The sequence below is a fragment of the Equus asinus genome, chromosome 10, assembly GCF_041296235.1.
Source record: "Equus asinus isolate D_3611 breed Donkey chromosome 10, EquAss-T2T_v2, whole genome shotgun sequence".
Taxonomy (NCBI): Eukaryota; Metazoa; Chordata; class Mammalia; order Perissodactyla; family Equidae; genus Equus; species Equus asinus.
This window is the reverse complement of record NC_091799.1, coordinates 82,168,133-82,194,577: the sequence shown is the minus strand read 5'-3', so window position 1 is coordinate 82,194,577 and position 26,445 is coordinate 82,168,133. Positions and strand designations below refer to the sequence as shown.

At 37.9% G+C, this 26,445-nt stretch overlaps 1 protein-coding gene across 1 annotated transcript; it reads left to right on the top strand.

The window, feature by feature from the left end:
- TARS1 (threonyl-tRNA synthetase 1) lies at nucleotides 1-26,445 on the top strand. The gene is made up of 19 exons (XM_014831221.3): nucleotides 1-386; nucleotides 4,994-5,071; nucleotides 7,987-8,177; nucleotides 11,531-11,654; nucleotides 13,070-13,191; nucleotides 13,982-14,099; nucleotides 14,363-14,427; nucleotides 14,512-14,590; nucleotides 15,404-15,550; nucleotides 16,528-16,626; nucleotides 17,655-17,821; nucleotides 18,792-18,954; nucleotides 19,044-19,181; nucleotides 20,071-20,148; nucleotides 20,314-20,414; nucleotides 20,515-20,619; nucleotides 22,159-22,231; nucleotides 25,320-25,434; nucleotides 25,906-26,445. Exons 1-19 carry the CDS (start codon nucleotides 330-332, stop codon nucleotides 26,052-26,054), a joined length of 2,169 nt encoding a protein of 722 aa, XP_014686707.1. The 5' UTR covers nucleotides 1-329; the 3' UTR covers nucleotides 26,055-26,445.

Below are 26,445 nucleotides of genomic sequence, written 5' to 3'. Positions count from 1 at the left end.
AGGGAGTGCCAGTTTAGCTTCGGCAGTTCCTTCTCCTGGCTCGCCGCGCCCAGATTTCCTAGAAGTGCGCTGTCACCCAACAAGTTTTTCCATTGGTTTAGAGACGGGAGGGCCCGCCTTCCCCCATTGTCGATTGGCTGCCCGTTCTCCTCGCAGTTAGGAGGCGGGGTTTGGGCGCTTTCAGATTGCATCAGCTGGTCCTTTACAGGCCGCGTGGCGCAAGCGCAGTGCTTCCGGGTACCGCAGGCCGCCTCTGATCGGCCTCCGCTCTCCTCTCCTCTCCTCCCGACTGTCGCTTTTGGGTTCCGTGTCCTTTTCGTGGTTCGTCGATGTCCGAGGAGAAGGCCAGCAGCCCTTCAGGGAAGATGGGAGGCGAGGAGAAGCCGGTGAGCGGACTCTGTGGGACCTGGAGGCCGGGCTGGGGCTTTCCTTAGTGCCCAAGTTGCCCGACCCGGGGTGGGAAGGAGGATGCGGCCGGGCCATGTGGGGCGGAGGAACTCGAGGGGGACGATGGCGTTCGGGACAAGTCAGAACCCCCTTGGGCGAGGAATAATCCATTCATTAAGCAGGGCGGGGCCTTGCAGGTCCTCCAGGGGTCCTTCCTCTCTTTGCAGAGGAGGAAACTGAGACCTTGAGTGACTTGCTCAGAGCCACACATCTAATTAGAAACCTAGAGAGAATTCGATTCTAGGACTCCGGACTTCCACCTAGTGTTTTTGACTCACCTGAGGAGGAAAGAACATTGCAGAGCCTTATTTACTCCTAAAACCCTGTGGGGTAAAGGGTTCCAGTTTAAGGAAGGGAAAACCGAGGCCCGGAGATCTGATCCAACTTGCCCAAGTTTGGGTGGTTTATAATGAATGATGGAGGCCGGATGACCCCAGCTGAGAAACTCTAGAGAAGTTACACACCTCCGCCGCCCGGTGCTGGAGGCATCCCTCATCACGCATTACCCATGCTGATCGTTTCAACTTTGAACTTTCCCTTTGGTGGCATCCGTCGCTTAGGAACATGTCCCAGGTAACTTGTACGCCACCAGGTCGAGTTTCTTAATAATCAACAAATGTCAAGTAGTCCTTTTGCCGGGCACTGTGTTGGGCCATGCAACTGGGAAGATGAATGGGACCCAGTGCGTGACCTTGAGGGCCTCACAGCCTGGTGTGTGAGAAACAGGAAAGTTCAGTGAGGTCAACCCTGTGGGATTACAGAAGAGGGAGTGCCGGCCTCTACTTTGGAGGACTCGCTTGAATTGAGTTTGAAAGAATGACTGTAAATTCACCAGGTAAACCGGCCAGCGCAGGACTTCCGCGGAAGGCGGTGAAAAGGCACACCCTGAGTAAATTTTCCGTCGGGTTGCTTGCAAGAGATATGCCTGAGTGGGAAGCTGCAGAGATCAGAAGGATTTTAGACAACCAGCGATTGTGTTTGAAATTTGAAATTGTATTCTACACGTGACAGTTTTTAAGCAGGGATGTGATCCATGTGAATTTTAGTTGTAAGGATCACTCTGCCATTAGGGTGGAAGGTGCATTGGAAAGAGGCCACAAGCAGGAGGCTGTTGTAATAGTCCAAATGAGAAGCGATGAGGTCCTCAGCTAAAGCAGTGTCAGCCGTAACTCTCTGATAGGACACATCGCTTAAAAGCCACCACAATCTTCTCATCAGTAAAATGAGGATGTCCTCTTTGGATGGGAAGCATGCATATGTGCACATTCTGAACTATATAAATTAAATATATGTGTGATAAATGGTGCCTATCTATTGACTTGTTTCGTCTATATTTTTTCACTTAAACATGATATTTTTACTGTTTTGTCTCTTGTTTACTTTTTTTGCTTAATGGTCTATAGTCAGTCGTCCATGTCCGTAAATATTCTGCTATGCCATTCTAAATTGAAGGTCATGTATGGCTAACAAATATATGATTTCTCCCATCTATAATAATAATTACAAAATACCTAGTGTTTCCTGAGTGCTAACTACGGCTCTGGCATGCATTATGCATCACGTGCGTTAACTCATTCAGTCCTCAAAATATCTATGAAGTGGGTTCTGCTATTATCCCCGTCGTACAGATGAGGAAACAGGCATAGGAACAGTAAGTAACTTGCTCAGACCTGATATTCTGTAGCCAATATTCATGACCCCAGTGCTGCCCTGCCTCCCGTCATCCTCCTGGGAACGAGTCAGGGACAGATACTCTATCAAGCTTTTAGACTCTGAGGACATACCTGTCCCAGCCGTCAGCCTCTGGGACTGAATTTACTTCATCTCCACCCTGCAGATACTTTTCTTTCAACTCCTAAGTATCGCTGAGGAAAGTAATTCTGTAGCTTCACAATCCAGTTCTGTGTCCCACCTTTTGGGTTGAAATTTTAGATTGCTTTTATGTGAATATATAATACATAAACTCTCACATTTTTTATTCTGTTTTCATTGGAAAGAGAAAACAGTTGCTAACTATCTTCCCAATTGTAATTAAGACAGAATGGGTCTCAGGGTTCCAGGAGACCTGTTTTAATGTCACACCTCTACAATTTACTAGCTGTGTACAATTGGGCAATTTACCCTCTTTGAGCCAGTATTGTCATTGGTAAAAGGGAGAGCGATTTAGAGCTTGGAAGAACCTTTGTGTTAATTCTCTCCTTCTTTTCCACTATTCCTATTCATTTGGGAGATATCCATATGACTGAAACCGAAAACATTTAATAAGACAACTAAAATTATTTCATGCTTTTTTCATTTTAAATCTGCACAGACAGCCCTGCAATTAGTTTTTGCTCCTCCTCTTACCCAATATACTTGAGTAGTTACATCAGTTTTATGGTAGAGCAAAGGCCTATAGGGAATCTCATAACTCTGTTGGGTAGTACTTTACTTGATTAGAATGGACTTAAGCTGTGTCCATAATTCATCTATAAACTAACATAAACCTTAAATTTTATTAAATCCAGAATCCCGGAGAGTAAGGGAAGTTTTAGCCAGCGTGAAATAAGAAGTCATATTTTTTTATTGTTTTTTAAAATTATACAAGTAATTTTTTATAAGATTGGAAAGAACAACCAAAATATCCAAATGGTAAATGAATAATTAAACAATGGAATATTATTTGGCAATGCAAACAAATGAGGTACTGATACGTGTAACATGGGTGATTGAAATCATTGTGCCAAGTGAAAGAAGCCAGTCACAAAAGACCACATATGGTATGCTTCCATTTATATGAAATGCCCAGAATAGGCAAATTATAGAGACAAAGTAGATTAGTGGTTGCCAGGTGCTGGGGAGAAGGGGGAAATGGAGTGACTGCTAATTGGTACAAGGTTTCCTTTTTGGGTTATGAAAATGTTCTAAAATTGATTGAGGTGATAGTTTCACGACTGTGAATACACTAGAAACCACTGGATTGTATACTTTAGACAGGTGAATTCTATGGTATAGGAAAATATCTCAATAAAACTGTTAGCAAAAAATCAAAGATCACAAGTATATAAAAACTCTAATAAAGTCTCCCCCCTTCATATCCCCAGTTCTACCCTCAAAAGGCCTTAACTACTGATGATCTCCTCCTTCCTTAGAGTTGACCACTGTCAACCCCTGGATGGGTATCTTTCCTGCCACTTATATGTTGTGTGCACCTAGAAAAATCAGCTAATTGTTTCCAATTTAATCTTATCTGCAAAATGGGAAGAAAAATAACAGCTGTCTCACAGGGTTGCTGTGAGGCTCCGATGTGGTGGTTTGTGGATGAACTTTGTAAGTTGTAAAGCCTTTTGTAGTGTAGTTTGCATTAGGATGTCTCTGAGCAGTCACAGTGAAGTAAGTAATACATTTCTGAGAAAATACTCTTCACAGTATCCCATAATGTAGTTCAGGGTTTCTCAACTGAACCACTGTTGACTCTGTGGACTGGATAATTCTCTGTTGTGGGAGGCCGTCCTGTGCATTGTTGGATGTTTAGCAACATCCCTGGCCTTAACCTACTGTATGCCTATTGCATCCCCCAATTGTGACAGCCAAAAATGTCTCCAGACATTGTCAGATGTCCACTGCGGGGCAAAATTGCTTCTGGTCGGGAACCAGTGGTGTAGCCCTGCTCTGCTGTTTGCTGCCCCTTTGCGCAGGACTTACTACTTTAAGGCTTTCTATGACTTCATGTACTTCTAATTGAAGTCCACATTCCCTATAGTAATTTTTAGTTCTTGCTTCTTTCTGAGCCCTAGTCTATCTTAACTGACATTGCTTCCTGAAACAATCGTCTGCGTTAGTCAGCCTGGTTTAGTTGTTCTCTCTCTTTCTCGTCATTTTTTTCCTAACATTTCCGACAGTGAGTTTGTGTGTACACCCAGAACACATTTCCTCCATTCTCAAAATCTAGCCTGTTGAAATCTCCTTTAAAACCCTGACACTTACTGTTGTCCTAGCTTCTTTGACATCTAATCCTAGTGCTGCGGCTGTGTACTTTTCTCCTCCAAGAGTTTCTCACGCATGTCTGCGTTAGTTTCCCCGGAGAGACTAAGTTTGCACATGGTAGGGACTGGGTCTTATGTTTGCTTTTTCCACAGGGTTTAACAAAATACTGTGAGCTCAGAGACCCTTGGTACTACTTGTGGAATGGATGGGTATACATTGCATTAGATTCTTTTTTTTTCTGGAAATACTGTTACTGAATAAATTGCATGCTTCTTCATGGCTTTATGCTTAGTATATTTCCAAGTAAACCTGAAGCAAGAGTCACTGGAACGGGTGAAATAAATGAAATTTGAGGACTTGAACATTATCAAGTAACTCCTACTTTTTTTAGGACTTGTTTTTATTGTAAGTTGTTAACTTGTCTTTGACAGCGGTGAAATTTTCTAGTCTTTCAAAATCAGATTTCCACTTTTTAAAAAATAGGTATTAAAATAACATCCTCAGAACTTTTGGGGGCACCCTGAAGGAGTGTCACATTAGATTAAAATGTAAAACTTTCATTTCTTTTTTGCTTATTTAGGTATGTGCTGGTGAGGAGAAGCGGAAGGAAGGAGGCAAGAAGAGCAAAGAAGGATCTGGAGATGGAGGTCGAGCAGAGGTAAATGTTTCAGGGCTATTATCAAAGATTGACAGGTGGCAGGGAACTGTCTCAGGTTTACCCTGTGGAAGATTCTGGTTTACATGAGGTAAGATGACACTAGATGGACAAATCAGGGAGAAGAATTAGCACAGGAAAGGCTGAGAGGAGAAAAAAGACTTGCACTTATGTGTTATTGAAAAAGGAAAACTGGAGTAGAATTGTGAGAGCATCTGCGGGATTAGATGTGAAAATCAGAGAACAAGCAGAAAAGGGTCTGTGGTCATTACTGAGTTGCCAGAGTGGGTGCTAGCTTTCTGATCACTTCATCCGATGAGAGGTTAAGGGAGAGAAACTTGGCGTTTGCACTTATGCTGAATACAACAGAAACCAAAGAAAGCCCAGATCCTTGACCCTGTGCACACTGTTTCCACCTGGACCTGCCTCTAGGGTTTGGTTTTAAGCCAGGACAAATCTCAAGGCCTCTCAAGTAGAGAGAAAATGCTTTCAGTTCCCCGGGCTCACGTGAAAAGGGACTGGCATTCTGAAAGGCAGCCTGGAGTCGACTTGGTTCCTGGGCATTCTGCTTTAGGAGGCAGTTAAGCTTGTCTTCCGACTTTATTTTTGATGTTAAACTGCTGTGACTGTTTCATTGCAACAGTTTTATTGGAGACTCTTTAGAAAGCTACCAGAATGCAAAAGAACAAAGGGACAGGCTTTTAAGAAGTGTACTGTAGCACAATAAACTAGCTTTAAAGAGCTGTTTTTATAAATTCTGCGTTGCTAAATTGATAGTGCTTCCATTTACTTATGGATAAGTTGTGGGTGATAAAGAATCACTAAGTGTTACTTAGAGCCCTGTCTAACCATTTGTCTTATATTTTGTCCCTTGTACCCCACTGTAATTGTGGGGAAAATTGTTGCATGTGAATTTTAAAATTTGCAAGTAAAGAGAAAAATGTTCTTTAATTTCTTTTTTATACTTTCAATACAATAGTACATGCTGTTCTATCACAGCTTGAGAATTAGCCTGGATATAGGAAGCAAAGGGTACGATTAGAGGACTTGTCTGAATAGAGAACTGTAAGTGCCGCCTGTGATGATATGTGTTTTAAATAATCTGTCTGGAGAAAAGTGTACAGTGAGACGTCCAAGACTTTTCCTCTTCCTCCTCTGTGCTCCCATCATGTATATGCTTGTCTTGTCTCAAGGGCAGCCTGCAGGTCTTATACCTCTCTGCATCCCCAGGGCTCCCCACAGACAGTGTCTGCTCAGTGAATGTTGAATAAGTTAAGTTGGACACTTAGTTATTCTAATTGGAAGTGCCAAGTGGATCTGGAGATCAACTACAGTAAGATACAGAGGATCATGTGGATGGCCAGGCCTGTACTGATGCTTCCAAGTAGGTAGGACCAGGTACTGTTCTTCGGCTTGAGGGCTTCAGAGTGTGGTTGTAGAATGACAGGCTCTGAGCTTTATTTAATGCGTTGGTGCTTTACCATGGAGGGTCATGGACCTCTGTGATAATTTAACGAAAAGCTCCTAAAGGGCACCTAAATGACTGGCAAAGAGAAGGACTGCTGTAGGAGGGGATTATAAAGAGATTAGGGCTTTTCCATTTCAAAAGATGAAGACTGAGAAAAATATGATTGAAATGAGAAGGGAATTTTGTATAAGGGAAAAAAGGTACTACTTTGCTTAAGATAAACTTAATTGTTCTAAGAAGTTATATTCAAACAGGCTGAAAATAGATTTTTTAAATGTTGTGGCTAGTTTTTTTTGTTTTTTTTTTACTATGATGTTTAGGGAAATGTTAACCTCTGAGGTTGACATAGTGGGTAACCGTGACCACCAGGAACTACAGTCCCCGAGCTGGATGGACAGTGAGTCCATATAGTATGTGTTATGTTGATATATATTATATGTAGAATTTTGTGTAGCATTATCAAACTTGAATAAGTGCTAAAGCATGTATTATAATTGTTATTATAGCTGATTAATTTAAATCCATATAAAGATAGAAACTCATGGTAAAATTAAGCCTTCTCCTTGCTTTTGTATGCAGCTAATATCCATGTTATTTTCATTTGAAGATCATAAATTATGTAGATGGTAGTGTTTTGACTATTTTGTGACCACAGATTCACCACCTGCTTTTTGAAATGTTTTAAAGACTGGAGTCTCTGACAGTAGAGGAAATCAGATCTTTGATTACTGTCTCTTTTTTTCTTCCTTTGCCAGACTTTTGGGAACCTGAGTGGGTGTTTTATATAAAATATTTTGGTTAATAGTATCCACTATAGACAGTAGTGTTGTGTTGTTTTCTTATATTTGCTGATTAAATACTCTGAAGAATGATGGTGATCATGGCCTGTTTGAATTCAGTAATACTTACCTCGAATGGGAGCCCTTAAGTCAAATAAGTTTATATTTGGTTAGTTCAGACTTGTGAGTAGACAAATAGTCTGACCAACTGCACAGACCATCCATTGAACAAGTTGAAACAAAATGGAAAAGCCAGCTAGTTTTTATTTCCAGTACTGTTTATAGCTGTACTTATAAGATCATTTAGTTAGAAAAGACTTTAAGAGAGAACATCTTAAAAGAAAAAAAATTACCTTATGCAAATAATAGCAAAATGGTAGAAATTGTTCATTTAGGATGTTGACAGACCAAATATTTATGGTTATTTATATACTTTTCTATTTTTTTTAATTTTTTAAAGAAAAAATTATAGGAAGAGAGCTTTTAATTCCTTTTTTTACCTTCATTTAGGACAAGATTAAGGTAATGCTTGGTGATTTTGGCACTCTATTTGCCACGTTGAATTAGTAATCATTGTTTTTGTATTGTCTATATTTATTATTTCTTTTCCATTTCTAACAAGGAAAGCAAGTATTTACAGATTATTTGTTTCCTCATTTGTTGTCTTGCAGTTGAATCCTTGGCCTGAATATATTAACACGCGTCTTGAGATGTATAATAAACTAAAAGCAGAGCATGATTCCATTCTGGCAGAAAAGGCAGAGAAAGATAGCAAGCCAATTAAAGTCACTCTGCCCGATGGTAAACAGGTCGATGCAGAATCCTGGAAAACTACAGCATATCAAATTGCTTGTGGAATTAGGTATAAGCTACACCTGTCTTGACCTTCTATTGTTGTAACTAATATATTGTTGCCAAGTTTTATCCTTATAATATTTTTATGTTACTGTTTAATGTTTTCATGTTTAATTTACATTATTTGGGATTTTTAAAAATCAAAACGTTGTGGAGCTTTATAGTTAAGATTCAAAGTTAATTTCTGAGAGTCCGCTTTGGTCTTATCTTATGAAGAATTTTATATTATTAGTTCTACTTTGATTATAAATGTCACAAAACCAAGTAGACAGTGTTTCACCTGTTTTGACTTGTGTCTCAATTTTGAAGTTAAAAATGAGGGTAGATCATCTCACATGGGAAAGTTAAGAAACTAATTTATGATACATGAAAAAAATGTACTATTTTTATAACTCCAAAGAAGGACCATGTCTAAGCTTAAAAGTAAAAACTTTTAGTTGGGAAGAAGTAACTGAGAATTAGATGCATACTTTGTAATAGAGTAAATGCTTTCTTAATCTGATATGATTGACATCAGTAGTTGGTCAGTTTATCAGAAAATGATAAAGTTGGGGAAGGATAAATTGACGCATATATTTTATACCTGGTGTTGGCAAACTGTGGTCATAGCCTGTTTTTGTACAGCCCAAGGGCTAAGAATAGTTCTTAAATGGTTTAAAAAAAATAAGACAACTAAGAAGAATATGCTATAGACACCATGTGTGTTCCAGAGTCCAAAATATTTATATGTCCCTTTACAAAAAAGTTTGCCAACCTCTGTCTTAAACTTTTTAATTTAAAACATGTAAATATATATTTATTCATTAATTATATAGATATAGATAGATAGGGCCAAAGGTTTTGGGGTGGAGTGCTGATTAGAGTTTTATATTTTCTTAACATACTTGAGAAGCGAATCTCAGTGCAGGATCCTTCTAGATTTTTTTATGGTTATTTCATCCACATCCAACTTGACAAGATTTTTTTTTTTAGTGATTTGCCTTTATGGAGCCTTACCAAACATTCAACTTGGTTTTCATAGCAACCATAATTCCCTTGTTGTAATAGTATTAATTGTTATTTATACTATTTAATTATATGTTGAGTTGAACCACATGAAATCACCATATGACTGTCAAAAATGGTTATCATCAATTTCATGTTGCTGAACCTAAGACATAAAATAACAAGTACATGAACAGATTTGGAAACCAGCCCAGCTGATCCTTGGTAAGCCCACTATGCAACTGGTGAGAGTAGCAGCAGTTAGGCCTATGAGCCGTGAGTCTTGAGTGGGCCATGGATGTTGGTTAGTACTCTACAAAGAGAATGGAGTATTTCAGTTCATTAGACCAGTGCGTCTACTGAAAGTACTTTGACCTTACTTCAAAGAAAGTAAGAAGGAAAATTGTAATATCAAACAAGTTTCCTTATGATATCATAGATAACTGGATAGACCTCTAAATATCATTCAACCTATCATTTTAGAGGTAATTTTTGCAGGTCATTTTGATTAAGAGATTCCTCCATGGTTGCACACTGAGGTTGTAGCTGTGTTGGTTTTAAAATTCAGACTCTTGTTATTCCAGGAACTTCTTCTCTACCTTCTACAATACTGTCCTCCAGATTACATTGTAATTTATGAAGTGGTCAATTGGAAAATAATTTTTCAAGAACTGCCAAGTTCTAAGCTGAATTACATAAGACATTGATGGGCTTTATAGCTGGAGTTAACTCACTGATCTGCAAGTGAGAGTGCTTGATAACATTTTTAGAAAAGTCCGGAATAACTTCTTGTTGTTCTGTGAAAAATTATAGCATGAATAATCAGCTATTTAAAGGTTCAGATGATTAGTGGTGAATATGAAAGGGAAGAAAAAAAGGCATGCTCCGTTTGCTTCAAAAGATTTTTCTTTGATGTTTTATTCTAAATCTTAGAGTGTAGATTACTTATCCCTTCTTTGGAAAATTGAAATGATCCAATATGCTCCATGTATAAGCTACATTTTCAAAGTAACTCTATTGTTAGTATCTCAAGGTACCATTTTGGACCCTAAAATACAGGTCATTTTCTTCCCAAAGAATATAAAGAATACTATTTGCCTTTGGATCAGTTTTTTAATCTTTTGAAGACTGTTTTACGCCAGTATAATAAAATACGCTTCTCTCTGCCAAATTCATGTATGTCTTATGAAATGTGTATATACGTTATTCATTTTATTGGCTGCATTTCATCTCAAGAGGAAAGAAAACATTGGATATAATCTATGAGAGAGTCAGTGAACTTGAAAATGGGATAGGAGTTTATGGTTTACCTGCCATTTGTTCTTCCCTCCTGATCCTTACATGGAGGAGGGTGTATAAACTTAGCTGTACTTAGACAGGGCGAGGAGAGAACTACTCAACACTGCAAGTCCAGCTAGCTTAAGCCTTCTGGTGCTAGATCTACTTAAGACTAGCAGTGTAAAGGCTACACAATTTTCCTTCATAGTTTAGAGTGTTGCCTGCTTTCATTGAGTTGCCTAGACTATTAGACTGTCATTTCTCTAGCTACACGTTCAGATCTATAATCTGACTGACATTACTCAATTCTGCTCTAGCCTCACAGCTTCCTGAACCTTTCTTGACTTGCGTCTCCGCTTGCATCCATGCCCATTCTCTCATCTGTGGTGCCAACTCTCTCCTTTTCCTCTTTGCAAATCTTTTGATCCTTCAGCCCCTCATTTCTTTATCCTCAAAGCCTGTCCAGATTACTCTGACCTGTGCTGCTTTCCACTCCTCGGAACTCCTGTGGCTGGCTTTCTTGGATGCTCTGACATCTCATCACTTCATGGGTCTTTGTATTTTTTTTTGTACTGTGTGTCTAGGTGAGATTTTATCCATATTGCAAAAAAGTTTTACTGAGTAGTCTTGTGTTTTACCCATGTATTTGTTATGAATGGATACCGTCTCAGGCATTTGCAGAATTTATTTGGAGGTTAGCATTGCCTCTCATAGAAAAGATCCGTTGAAAATTTCAAGCAGGAGGAAAAATGGAGAAGTTACTTAGTAACTTGTTTTTTTCCTTTTGGAGTCTAAATAGCTTGTCTTGGTGGAAAACTTATAAGTTAAAAGATTAATTAAACCACTGAAAATTGTTATCGTTTGTTTATCAGAGTTACCATGTCTGCCTAAATAAGCAGCATTAAATGCCGAAGAATAGTATTCTGAATTTTCAGGATCTTCTAGTTTTAGTCTTAGGTACATGTTTGGGGGTTGGTTGCGTTTCCATTTTATTTCAGAAAGATATATATACATCTATGAATGGTGTATATAATGTTAATATAGAATATATGTAGTGTTTATTAGATTCTCGTGTTTCTGTATCTGCATACTTTTAAGCCAAGGCCTGGCCGACAACACTGTTATCGCTAAAGTGAATAAAGCTGTTTGGGACCTAGACCGCCCTCTGGAGGAAGACTGTACCCTGGAGCTGCTCAAGTTTGAGGATGAGGAAGCTCAAGCAGTAAGTTTGTATTCAGTGCATTGGATTTCAGGACGAAGCTTCACATCTGCAGTCTTTTCCAGCTCATTACTACTGCCAGTGGGAGGCTGAGGTTCATTAATGTCTCATTGTCATATTGAAGTCGTCATTTTGTCTTTCATTGGGGGAATGTAATAAAAGTGCTTGCCTTGTAAAATTGAGGTAAACTTGAGTAAATGTATTTTCACCACTAGATACATCAATGGGAAAAAAGTTCTCGGAATTTTCTTAAAAATTGATTAAGCAAGTGACAGTTTTTTTCTGCCCTATCAGTCAATTTAAGCAGTATGTATGTACAGTCGTGCATGGCTAAAGTCAGGGGTACATTCTGAGAAATACACTGTTAGGTGATTTCGTCGTTGTCTGAATGTCATAGAGTGTACGTATACAAACCTAGATGGAATGCCCTACTACACACCTGGGCTATCTGGTACTAATCTTCTGGGACCACCATCATATATGTGGTCTGTCATTGACAGAGACATCATCATACGGCACATGACTGTATTTAACAGATAAATTTGAACATTACTTTAAGTACTCCCCCTATCGGACAATTGATTTCCGTATTTTTCTCATCTTTAAATGCACATCTGCTGAAAACACTATAAAAATCAACCTACGTTTGATGGGAAAGGTTTTTCTCCTTATTTCTCCATGATGTATACCATATAAGGGAAAATAAAATATTTTGTTTTATTGATGATACTTTATTTATGTATGTGAATCAGTGGTTTTCAAATGTATTCTGGATTCCTTAAGGTTTTTATGAGAATTTTAAAAATCATTTTGGTACCTTACTAATAAGTCTTAAAAATATTGCTTTGGGTATATTCTGACTTATTTGAATGAGCACCTAAAACCAAATACTGCCATTTGATTTCGGTGTCCATATGTTAGTCCTTATGTTTTATAATTATGTTGTGGGGTCAAATTGTACCACTTTAGTTGTTTGGATCCAATAAGAGAAAAGCAGATGTAATTTTTAAGTGATGTTTCACAGCCAAGTAAAGGCCAGAGCACACACATGGGATATAGGTCACACTGGCTTACAAGACCCTGGGCCGTTGCAGTTAATAAGGCAGTCACATTGTGAGTAGTGATTGTTTTCAGGGAACAAAATCCATCCCATTTGATTAATGATACTAAGTTGAGTTTAACTAGTTTGAAAACAACTAAACCAGATGATTTCTAAGGTACAAATACAAGTTTAGTAATTAGAATCCTTTTAAACTATTGGCTCTGAATAGAATCACATCACGGTTTATAGATTTCTAAATTTAGATTTTCATGTCTTTGGTTTACTTATAACAAATTTAATTTCTTTCAAACAACCATATTGATTTACAACCTGTATGCCCAGGCTCAGACCATCCCATTTTTCTTTGAATTTTCAGGTATATTGGCATTCAAGTGCTCACATAATGGGTGAAGCCATGGAAAGAGTCTATGGTGGATGTTTATGTTATGGTCCACCAATAGAAAATGGATTCTATTATGACATGTACCTTGATGAAGGGTGAGTTATGTAACTGGATAAAGAAAAATGAAATCTGAATTACAGTGGGTCCTGTCATTATTATTATTTTTTTTGTAAAGATTGGCACCTGAGCTAACAACTGTTGGCAATCTTTTTTTTTTCCCCCTGCTTTTTCTCCCCAAATCCCCCCAGTATATAGTTGTATATTTTAGTTGTGGGTCCCTCCAGTTGCAGCATGTGGGACACTGCCCCAACATGGCTGGACGAGCCGTGCCATGTCTGCACCCAGGATCTGAACCAGTGAAACCCCGGGCTGCCCAAGTGCAGGGCGTGAACCCAACCACTCGGCCATGGGGCCAGCCCCATGTCATTATTTTTAAAGAGTTCTTGATAAGGGAGAAGTGATGTAAAGTTTATTGCGTCATAGTCCAAAGTATTCCCACTATCAAAACTTGAAGTGTTGTAGTAACTTATGAACTAGTAGAGGTTTAATGAGAGCTCTGTTATAGCTGGATGGAGGTGGAGCCCCAAAGTATATTGGGAAATAAAATGAGGTTGGTCCTCTCCTCTTCTTTAACTTGGTTATAGAATTGGAGGAAGGGTTCACTAGTGTGAACAGTCTCCATGCTCACGAAGGTAGAAGCCACAGCAAAGATAAAATATAAAAATAATTTATGAAAAATGTCTGGTTTAAAATTCTAATATATGATGCAAGGATCTAAATATTTTATATTAAAACCTATTTAAGTATTTTAAAGAAACATTACTCCAAGCTAGATGTGAGTAGAATTGAATGGAAAGAGATGAATTATAGTTTCTTTTCCTTCAGGGGTGTGTCCAGCAATGATTTCTCTTCTTTGGAGGGTTTATGTAAGAAAATCATTAAAGAAAAACAAGCTTTTGAAAGATTGGAAGTTAAGAAGGAAACTTTATTGGAAATGTTTAAGGTAAACTGAGCTGTAACGTGTGGCCTCCACTTTTCCATCACACTTTAATGTCACTGGAAGTTGTCGTGTTGGGGTTTAGTGTACTAAGTTCAAGCCTCTTCTGTTCTTTAGGAAAATTGAACAATGTTTTTAAAACATGAAATATCGGCATTTATATTCATAGAATGCTTTGATAAGATGTACTTTGAGTTATAGTTTAGCTGTAGTATTTAGAGGTAAAAATTAAAAGAGGGTTTTTAAAAAATAATTTTTCCTGTTTTCAGTACAACAAGTTCAAATGCCGGATATTGAATGAAAAAGTGAATACTCCAACTACCACAGTCTATAGGTGAGAATATCAAATGTCATTAAGTGTAACTGGTGTATATATCATTTGATGTCTTTGTTAAGATCCTTTTCATTTTTTATTTAGGTGTGGCCCCTTGATAGATCTCTGCCGGGGTCCTCATGTGAGACACACCGGCAAAATTAAGACTTTGAAAATACATAAAGTAAGCAATGTAACTCTAAAGACTCTCTCTATAAGTGTATTTGTCTAGGATAGATATATGTTTAAACTTTTATTGGTTTCTCTTTCTAACATTTTTCTCTTGCATATGTAAGGGTGGATTTTTCTCTCCTGCTCTCTCTTGACTATGGGTGCTGCGTAACCCTAGTTGTTTTTAGCCAATATTCTCTTAAGCAGTGACTGACCCGCCATTCATCGCCAGAGCACACAGGGATGGAGGTTTGGGGGATTCACAAAATCCTGCGGTCATGGGCCATCATGGCTCTAAGAGCTTTGAAACTCACTGTTAGTGTGTGCGTTTGCCCTTTGTGTGTCTAAGGTAATAATTACCCAACTTGCTCTTTTTAACCAAACCAATCCTGCTAATTTTATACTAGTTCATAAATATTTTATAGGTGATTATGAAAATGTACTTTAAATCATAAGAATAATTGAGTCATTTTAAGGTTTTTTTGTTGATTTATTTTTCATTTTTGCTTAATCACTTTGTGGAAGATGGCCTTGCAGACAGTCACATTCGTGGAGTTGTGGTTTGAGTGGGTATTGAGGGGTGGGCGTTTTTGAGGGAATTAATCAGCCAGCTTTGTGCTGCAGAATGAACACAACTATTGTAGCTGTGCCTCAGAGCGCCTGTGAGATGTCCACTAAGTGTGCATTATTTATGCTGTTTTTCTTGTCATAAAGACTGAGATGAATTTGACTCATAAAGTGACTGTGAGAAGTAACATCTAACTCTTAAAATAAGTGAGATACTCAGAAATTTGACTATCGTTTCATGGTTAATCCTTGTTTTCAGAATTCCTCCACATACTGGGAAGGCAAAGCAGACATGGAGACTCTGCAGAGAATTTATGGCATTTCATTCCCAGATCCTAAAATGTTGAAAGAATGGGAGAAGCTCCAAGAGGAAGCCAAAAACCGAGATCATAGGAAAATTGGGAGGGTATGTTAAAAAAGAATAGTAATGTGTCCAGACTGAGTTTTCTTTATTTTCATTTGAAATTTAGTTGTATTAAGTACTAGGAATTTCCTTTCAAAGAGATGGTGTAGCTTTCAAGTAATTATTGTACTGTAGCCTATAAAAGCTGTATATTATTGACTGATTGTCCACATTCTCTTTCTAGAGTGTGCTCGGTACTGCACAAAAATTCATTTTAACTGCTCCTTTTCTTGAGAACAAATGCTAATGAGCTACAGTTTTCTGTGAAAGAAGTCTAGCAGCATTCCATGGAGCTGCGAGATACTTTGGAAATGCCCTGGTCTCACTGACTTATTTTAAAGATGTGCAAGCTGAGTCCCAGAAAGACTAATTTATTTGTTGCCCAAAGTGACACAGCAGGTCACTGATGGATTCTATGATGTCATTTTCTTTATCCCTTTACCCCTGAATCTTTTCTAAGCTGGAAGTTAGGTTCGATAAAAGCATTCCTTTGTAAAATTGTGTTCACTCTGTGCCAAGCATCCTTGGCTGCCAGGTTATGAAGCCTGAAGTCAGCCAACTTCATCTCCACCTTCTATTTCATTATCAATGTCTCTTTCCTTCCTGCCACTCCTATTTAAAAAAAAGAAAAAGAGAAAGAAACAACACCCAGATATTGGAGCTTGAGGAGTTAAAACTCTGAGAGCTCCATTGTGGCTAGCAGAAGAGAACTAAGACCCCTGCTCCATGTCACTTGTGGGTAAACTTGACTGGATTCAGGAATGTAATAGGGCGACAACGTACTTGTGCTAAGTTGTAAATCAGCTGTAATTCTATACCATTGAGTTGTACACCAGAAATGTTGACGTGTTTTCTTTGATTCGAGAATGCCACAAATTGAAATATGAGACATCAAGACCATATTCTGAACTCAACAACACTGAAATTTGTGTTGATGTTATATACACATATAAACATTCTTTTGCTTTTCTTTTACCCAGGACCAAGAACTGTATTTCTTCCATGAACTCAGCCCTGGAAGTTGCTTTTTCCTGCCGAAGGGAGCGTACATTTATAATACACTTATTGAATTCATCAGGGTAAACCATATTCATTATTTTCTTCTGTAGATTTAGGACATAAGTTGATTTTGTTAAACAAGGTCTACTAAAAGGAAAGATAATCTTGAATTTGAGAAGAAATCTTTTAAACAATAAATAAAAATGGAAGTCTGAGGTCTCATAAAATGTTTAAAAAATTCTTTCCTCCTAATGCATGATTTTGTCCATATACATGGGTGTGTATACAAGAGAAAAGCTGGTGAGCTTGAAGTAGGACCTCTAACCCTTTACACAGGAGCTTTGTGCACTCTTTGGCAGTTTATTTGTTTTTCCTTAAAAAAGCAAGGTAGTCTTTACATTGCTTTCTTTTCTTTGTAAATTATGAAGTGTTTCAAGCATATGTTTATAGAGAATAGTACCACCAACATCTGTGTACTCACCACCTAATTTAACACATATTTACATTGGGCTATACTTGCTTCAGATTTTTTATTGAAATAAAGTAATACATATGTAATAAGGGGGAAAAAGCTCCCTTTTGGGACCTGTTTGTGATCCATTACCCTCCTTTCGTAGTAGAAGCTATTGTTTTGAAGTTAGCGTGGATCCTTTTTGTCCATGTTATTTTATATCTACTCCATGCATATGTACTCTAAATTATTTATGTTCGTGTGCTTCAGATTTATACATAAGATGTCTCATTGTGTATCAGTCTGCATTGCGATTTATTTTTTAGGTATGTATAGATGCAGTTTGTTTTCATTTGTTAACATATTATTCTGTTATATAAGGAGCACAATATGCCCATTCCTGTATTGGTGGACACTGATGTAATTTCGAATTTTCCCATGTTACTAATTGTGCAGCGGTAGCATTGTTCTGACAAGTCTCCTGTGCACATGTGCAGGAGTTTTCTCTTTGGTATGTACCTCCAAGTGGAATTTCTAGATTATAACATGCATCTTGAACTTCACTACATAGTATAAAATTGCTCTTTAAATTTTTACTCCCACCAGAAGTATGACCTTTTATTTCCCTGTGCATGCATTGTGTTTGTTTTCTAACAGAGCGAGTATAGGAAACGAGGATTCCAGGAGGTGGTCACTCCAAACATCTACAACAGCCGACTCTGGATGACCTCAGGCCACTGGCAGCACTACAGTGAGAACATGTTCTCCTTTGAGGTGGAGAAGGAGCTGTTTGCTCTGAAACCCATGAACTGCCCAGGACACTGGTATTCAGCAGCTTTGAGTTTCTATCAAAGATTTCCCCTTGCTACCATTAGGGCTAGATTGCTTTCCCTCCTTTGAAAGAATTTTTGTTAAAAGCAAATTGCGTAGTCAGAAGAGTATTTAAATGCAACATTATTGTTGGATTATAATGTCTTCTGTGCCCAACTAGATCCTCAGATCTCTAGAGGTTCAAGAATGTCCCTGGGGTAATAGCAGTGAGCAGGCAGAATATAAAACAGGGAGACTGAATGTGGGCAGAGCAAATTCTCTAGATTTTTTTAAAAGAAATGTGTTCTATCCAAACCTGCTAGTGCATTGACATCCTTGGGAAATCTTTCTTGCCTCGAGGCTGCTCCACTTTCTATTCTTGAAAGCTGGGTGAAGAGCAGCTTGGGGGAGGACTAGGGAGAGCTGGGACTACCTAGCTCAGCGTCTACAGCCTCTAGTAGCAAGGCCTCGAGGGCAGAGGAGGTGAGAGAGAGGATCCTCCATAAGGGCCTGGGCTGTAGGGCAGGGAGCCGAGCTCCTTCTTAGTTTTCCCAGATGCTTCAGTTTCTGAAGCACCTTCAGAATAACAGAGAACTGAATCACTTTTGGGAGTGACAAGAAAGCCAGACTTTAATTTTCAGTGTTATAAATGATTTGTATGTGGCTAAGATTTTTTTTTTTAAATACAAGCCTTAAAGGCAGTCCTCAAACTAATGGAAATATTGAGCATAAGGATTTGACTCTAGACTTATGGGAATGAATGTTTATTCTCCCTTGGTTATGGATGGTTGTATTATAATTTATTTGCTGTTTTATTCATGCAAGTGCTTACATTGTTGTATGAAGCCGAGAATTTGAGAAGTGCTGCATGTATGGACAACCAGAATCAGTGGCTTTTTGATGGCCTTTCATACAATATTAGAGAAGCAGTTTTATTTTCGTCAAATTAAATGTCAATGCATTTTACCTTTCTTTTTTCTTCAGTCTTATGTTTGATCATCGGCCAAGATCCTGGCGAGAGTTGCCTCTGCGGATGGCCGATTTTGGGGTACTCCATAGGAATGAGCTGTCGGGAGCGCTCACAGGACTCACGCGGGTACGAAGATTCCAGCAGGATGATGCTCACATCTTCTGTGCCATTGAGCAGGTATGAGACTCGGCGCCATAATACACTTCGAAAGAAGTGTCAAGACAGTTAAGGAAAATTACCACTGTGTCCTTTTTTTTAATTTCAAGATTGAGGACGAAATAAAAGGTTGTTTGGACTTTCTGCGTACAGTATATAGCGTATTTGGATTTTCTTTTAAACTGAACCTGTCTACTCGCCCGGAAAAATTCCTTGGAGATATTGAAGTATGGAATCAAGCTGAGAAAGTAAGTGGTTTTTTTCAGCGTGCTTAAATACTATTTGACTGAAATTGGTTTGTTCCACCGTCTGAGAAAGCCAAGCCTCTTTAAATGGATAAAAGAAAGAGGGGCTGGCCCAGTGGTGTAGTGGTTAAGTTCATGTGCTCTGCTTTTGCTGCCCAGGGCTCGTGGGTTTGGATCCCAGGCAAGGACCTACACACTGCTCATCAAGGCATGCTGTGGTGGTATCCCACATACAAAGTAGAGGAAGAGTGGCACAGATATTAGCTCAGGGCCAGTCTTGCTCACCAAAAAAAAAGAAGCACAAGAGAAAATTGGAAATGGTTCCTAGGTTTTTTCTGTATGATTTTGTATTTTAGAAATGGTTGGATATTTTTTTGTCGTCAAGCTGTAACATTTAAAAGGGGGGGAATTGGAGGAAGGTGTTCAAAAGATACAAACTTTCAGTTATAAGATAAATAGGAGCTAGGGATGTAATGTACAACATGATGACTGTCGCTAACACTGCAATAGGATATATAGGAAAGTTGTGAAGAGATTAAATCCTAAGAGTTCTCATTACAGGGAGAAAATTTACTTTTCTTCTTTCTGTTGTATCTGTATGAGATGGTGGGTGTTAGCCGAACCTATTGCGGTAGTCATTTCACAGTGTATGTAAATCACAGCATCATGCTGTACACCTTAAACTTGTGCACTGATGTGCGTCAGTTATTTCTCAATAAAACTGGAAAAAAAGGGGAAGGGTTGTGTATAAGCGTGTTTAGGTGGACAAAATTCTAAAGCAGAGATTAGTGACCCATGAAAGTAATTACAGTATTTTTAGTCTCAAATTAGGCTGGAAGAAGGGAAGTTGCAGATTGAACAAAAATAAGAATTCATTTTACTTTATCCTTAGCAACTTGAAAACAGTCTGAATGAATTTGGCGAAAAGTGGGTATTAAACCCTGGAGATGGAGCTTTCTATGGTCCAAAGGTCAGTACCAAAGTATACTTGAATAATATGATTTTTATTTGGGGGTGAAGAAGAGCTTACTTTAAAAAAATTTTTTTTAAAAAAGGAAAAACAGCCCTAAAATAACTATTGAGTTCAACTTTAATATAGACAGCATCTTGTAATAACCCGATCTTTGCTTCGTAGATTGACATACAGATTAAAGATGCAATTGGTCGGTACCACCAGTGTGCAACAATCCAGTTGGATTTTCAGTTACCCATCAGATTTAATCTTACTTTCGTAAGGTGAGTTTCTGGTATCTGCTCTGAATACTCTTCAGGGACATATGAAGGAATGTATATATAAATAAAATAAAACAAAACAAATTCTTCTTTTCCTTTCTAGCCATGATGGTGATGATAAGAAAAGGCCAGTGATTGTCCATAGAGCCATCTTGGGGTCAGTGGAAAGAATGATTGCTATCCTCACTGAAAACTATGGAGGAAAATGGTAATTTTTGTCATTGTTTTCTTCTGTCATTGTTTTTGTCTAGACAATGTAAATTGACTAGAAGAAATGTCCACTGTCCAATTTAGTTAGGCAATGGAAAGGGAGAATGATTCCAATTAGTCACTTCCAGTTAATGACAATCGTTCAGTAAAAAGTAAGGAATTACAATCTAAACTCAAATTTTTTTGAGCTTTAAGAATATTTATTATTAGTACTTACTTTTATTTGAGAACTTGATTTGTTTGAATGTTATATAATACTTTCTAATTAGGAATTATTATGCAGTAAGAAGCATACTTGTTATTCTGATCGCTTTTCAAGTAACTTTGTTTTGGGATTAATATGATTTTGAAGTTTTTGTCTGAGTAAACAAAAGTAGGCTTTTGGCTTACCTTGTTCAATATTGCCGATCATAATAAGCAAGTTTGACATCCTTTAGAAGGCAAGTTTTAAATTGAAAGTACAGACTCCAAACTGATCAACATTTTATGCTTGTTTCTATAAAGTTATGTTTTTGCTAGCAAGATGTGAGCACGTGACTTCCATTTTATTTTTTAAGCAGTTTTGTCTGGGCCCACAATTTGTAAAGGCAGTTGAAAGCAGCACAAGTTTATAAAACACTCATTTTGTAGAGCCTGCCAGTATTAATTGTATTGATGCAAAACTGTTATAAATCTCTTATCTTATACATTGCAGTCATTTCAGTTTTATTTGTAATTTGGTTAGTTTAGACATTAGGGGAGTTAGTCATACTTGTCAGTGAAATAAGATCATCTGTTTTCAGTTATATTTCACAAAATCAAATATGGGAAGCAGTCTCTTCGTGGCATTTAGAGAACAGGAGTATCCTCAGCCAGTTTAATTGTTCTTCCAAACCTAGGTGGGAAAAAGCCCACAATTCAAGAAGAATTTAGTGCCTGCTCCAGCCTCTTCCCTGATGTAACAGAACAACTGAAATCAGAGGGGTGATCAGGAGAAACACAGATCTGATGTCTGGAGCATAGGATGGGCTTGGCACCTGAAATACTCCAAAGGGAGAATTATAGATGGTCATTTTTTAATAAGATGTGAAAACACACTCATTTTTATCAAATACCATCATTAGTTACTATCAGTGACAGTTTGCTGAATCCTGCAAAATGGATCTTGAATAAACAGAAGGCATAGTCTGTGTCCCCCATGAAGAATAAGTAATAAAATAATGCCTGAACAGTGAATCACCAGGTGTAGTTCTCTAACAATTTGTTGCCCCCTCTGGCAGTCATGGTATTCTGTTAACTTATGGTCCCTGCCCCAAGTTTGCTTTGCCATGAGTTTAGCAAGACAAATCTCAGTTACAGGTTTTCCTGATTTAAGCTTAGTTTTCTGCTCCTGAATCTCCTCCCTTTAGTCTTTATCAGATGTTGAAAAAAAGGCAAGTTTTTAAAGTGGATCTTACATGTTTCAGGAAAAGATATTGAAGAGTAAACTGAGAAATGAGCGATCCTTGTTTAGGGAAGTGCCCAAATCCACCTTAAATATTTATAATTTCTTCTAAAGGCCCTTCTGGCTGTCTCCTCGCCAAGTAATGGTAGTTCCAGTGGGACCAACATGTGATGAATATGCCCAAAAGGTAATCCTTAAATATGACTTTTTTTTACATTTAATCTGTTGTTCAGGTTTTCAAATCTCAGAAGCTGTGTACGCTCTGGTAAATCAAGCTGCTTGTGATACAGAGAAATGTTACTATTTTCAATCTGTGATCAGCCTGAATAGATTATATTATCTGTTCTGTGTGGTTCCATGAGCAGAAGACATAATTTGGATAGTGTTTTGTGTACACTGGTATATTTTAGTGTTTAATATTAGCAATAGCGAATGCCTCAGTATAATATGTAAATTTAAATACATAATATAGCTTAAGCTACTCTTCCACTCAGAGTAATTTTGCTTCATTTATAATGCAGATTTCTTCAACTATTTGAAACTTTTTTTCAGGTTACTGGCACACCAGACCAATGTTTTTCCCTACCCACCAAAAAACTACCTTACTAACAGATGTATACACATCCGTTCATACTTCACACCTTAAACACTACAGTAGTCTGTTCTGTTAAAGCAACAATTCCATACTGAGGAATTTTGAATTATTAAAAATTGTGTTATAAAAAAGCATTGTTTCATAATTTCAAACTAAAAGTAATAAATTGGTTAGTTAAAACAGACAAAATCTAAATATTGGTGAACAATACTGTCACATCAAAACCATCATGTTGGGGCCAACCACATGGCCGAGTGGTGAAGTTCGCGCACTCTGCTTCGGGGGCTCAGGGTTTCGCTGGTTCGGATTCTGGGCAAGGACATGGCACCGCTCATCAGGCCACACTGAGGCAGCATCCCACACAGCACAACCAGAGGCACTCACAACTAGAATATACAACTACGTGCTGGGGGACTTGGGGGAGAAAAAGAAGGGGAAAAAAAAAAAGATTGGCAACAGATGTTAGCTCAGGTGCCAATCTTTAAAAAAAAAACCATCATGTTTCCAGATCACCAGATTAAATTAGACTCAGCTCTTAACTCTTTAAGAAATAAATGAACATTAAACCAGCTGAAAAGCAAACTGTTCAGACATAATGTAGTCCTATGACTGCACAGAGTGCTTTTAGTTATAAATGATGAGAGTCAGTTATGTCCCATGGTTCATTGATTGCACTTTATCTTACCTGCATGATGAAAGCTCATGCAGCAGGAGAAAGGTCTGTATTAGTTAACTCATTTCTCAGCTGGAGACAGTACCGACTTCCTTCTATACGGGGGTGTGGTGGCATTTGGAATTATGTGGGGACGGAGTTTTTATTTTGGGAGGTTTTTGATTCTATTAAGTGGAGGAGAGGTGGGCTCTACGACTGGAAATCGAGGTATTAAACAGCCTGCAGTTAGTTGTTGGGCCACTTCCCCAATTGCAGAATAGCCCAACCCACATGCACACAGGGCCCGTGTTAAGAAACTAAAACACTGGTGCTTTATTCTTCAAATAGATGACAGTTGAAAGTGTAGTCTTATCCTGGCACTCCAATAAACTATGTAAGAACCCTTCTGAAATTTGCATACTTACAAAATCCCAGTCCCAACAGGTGCAGTGCAGTGATCACTAAGGAATAACAACCTATTAGTGAAATGGAAATGGTTTATTCAGATCAGATCTTTTTATCATATTAGTGGTAACTGGTTGTCAGTGTAGATGGAAAATTTAATCTAGTTTATTTAATTTAACTTACGATTAATAAAATTTAGTGTTGCTTTTTTTGGAAAGGAAAAATACTGAAAACGTTTACTTTTTTCTTTTTTTTAAAGATTGGTGCCTGAGCTAACATCTGTTGCCAATCCTTTTTTTTTCTTCTTCTCCCTCCCAAAGTCCCCCAATACTTAGTTGTATATACTAGTTGCAGGTCCTTGTAGTTGTGCTACATGCAACACTGCCTCAGCATGGCTTAATGAGCAGTGCTAGATCCAAACTGGCAAAACCCTGGGCCACAAAACTGGAGCACACAAGCTTAACCACTTGGCCATGGGGCTGGGCCTTTTTTTTTTTTTTTTTTTGGTGGTGAAGATTGGCCCTGAGCTAACATCTGTTGCCAGTCTTCCTCTCTTTTATGTGGGACGCTGCCACAGCGTGGCCTGACAATCAGTGTTAGGTCCACGCCAGGGATCTGAACCTGTGAACCCCAGGCCGCTGAAGCAGAGCTTGCCAACTTAACCACTACACCACCAGGCCAGTCCCAACATGGTTTATTTAGTACACCAAGACTTAAGACAATGAAGTGAAACTGTATTTTTGAGGGGGGAAAAAAAAAGGCAGAGAATAATAATATCTAATATAGTTTTTCAGCTTTAAATTCCTGGAAGTTTATTTCAATAAATCCCCAATTTGTTTTTTGGCTCTAACACCTTCATCTGCCTCCATTTAATAAGCTTTCTTTTAATCAAAAAGGAAACCACTGTTCAGAAAGGAAAAAATTACTTTTTAATATTTCTTAAATTTGATATTTTCTTTTATTTTACTTAAATTATTCTTGTAGAGTTCTATTTCATTAGGTCGTATACACAGACTTATTAAAGAAATAGTGTTGGAAGACAATTTTATATGGCGGTTTGTATTCTATTCTCTAAAAACATGAAAGAAGCTCTTCTGATGCTTTTAGCCTGTTGTTTGTGCTATCAACATTTTATTTTCAAAAATGTTGCACACAAATGGCAGCAATGGGTGGATTCTTGTTACCAACTTGCTGCCTATTGGAGGAATCAGAAATACTATTTTCTCTGTTAGACTGGACATCCATTATCGGATGTAATATGGAGACTGATAAACAGTTTGTTTCCTGACAACCATATAGGGAATTTAAGACACATTTGCAAAAGGCTTTCTTTCCTTTTGTAATGCGTGTTTTAAGAAATCTGATTAAGTTTAGCTGATTGCCTGAATTCTGATTTTTAAGGGTTTTCTAAAACATTTCTCTCTCAAGAGCAAAATGTGTTGTTTTGATTTTTGAAAATGTAGTCCCAAGTCAAAAATTAATAATATATGCCTCAATATATCTATTAGAATTTCTTTTTTAATGCTTGCATGATTATCCAAATCATATGTTAAATAAAATCATTTAAGATCGAAATATAATTCTGACTTTAGATTGAGAAGTTCTTTATCTCTGTTGAAATAGGTCCGGCAGCAGTTCCATGATGCTAAATTCATGGTGGACGTTGATCTGGACCCGGGCTGTACGTTAAATAAGAAGATCAGAAATGCACAGTTAGCGCAATATAACTTCATCCTAGGTAAGAAGGAGACTTGCCAAAGAAAATCTTCCAAACCTTAGGAAAACACCGAAATCTTAAGACTTGTAATTAAGAGAATTGTGGTCATCAATACCTTCTAATCCTGATTCTTAAACTATTAAGTTTGTTCAGTTGATAAAGGAAAATTTTGATGTGAAAAAGAATAATTTTTAAAGGTTTGTCTACAAATCTTCTCCCTTCACCCCCTATTTCTTTATACGTTAAGTTTTTATTAAGTTGGCTGGATTAAGTGACTCAGTAAGCACAGCAGTTTTAGGCATTCAAAGTGGTTTATTTGATTAGTTTTTAAATGAATAGATGTTTTAAATTGGTTGTCTAACTATACATGGTCACCTGTATATTTTAATGAATTAGAAGCTACAGGGTGGCTTTTGGGTCCTCGGATCATTTCTGTTCGAATGTTTACTAGGAGTCCTGTCCCCTTACAGAGTTTTGTGTCTTTTGTTTTAGTTGTTGGTGAAAAAGAGAAAACCAGCGGCACTGTGAATATCCGTACGCGAGACAACAAGGTACATGGAGAACGTACTCTCTCTGAAACCGTCGAGCGGCTACAGCAACTCAAGCAGTCCCGCAGCAAACAGGCAGAGGAGGACTTTTAACCGCAAACTTTGCCGGATTGGCTCAGTAGAAAAGCATGAACGATGTTTCCCTAACAGTAACTTTGTACTCGGAAAGCATCCATTTATACCGAACCGCAAATAGTTTGGTAGAGGCTGCATAGGTGACTGCAGGATCAGCCTTTTTAACCTAGACAGGCTTTAGACAATGTGTTATTTGAAAGAGATAATTAAAAGAGACACATTAAAATGATTTTATTCATTAAATATCTGAGCACTGGAAATAAAACATGAGGAACGCTTTCATGTAATGTGGGAAAATGTTTTTGTAAATTTAATGCAGTTGAAAAATAAAATTTTTCAGATTTGGTTAAGGTAAAAGAAAGATTAGCATTGGGTTATGATGTAAAAATAAAAACTTCCATTCACAAAA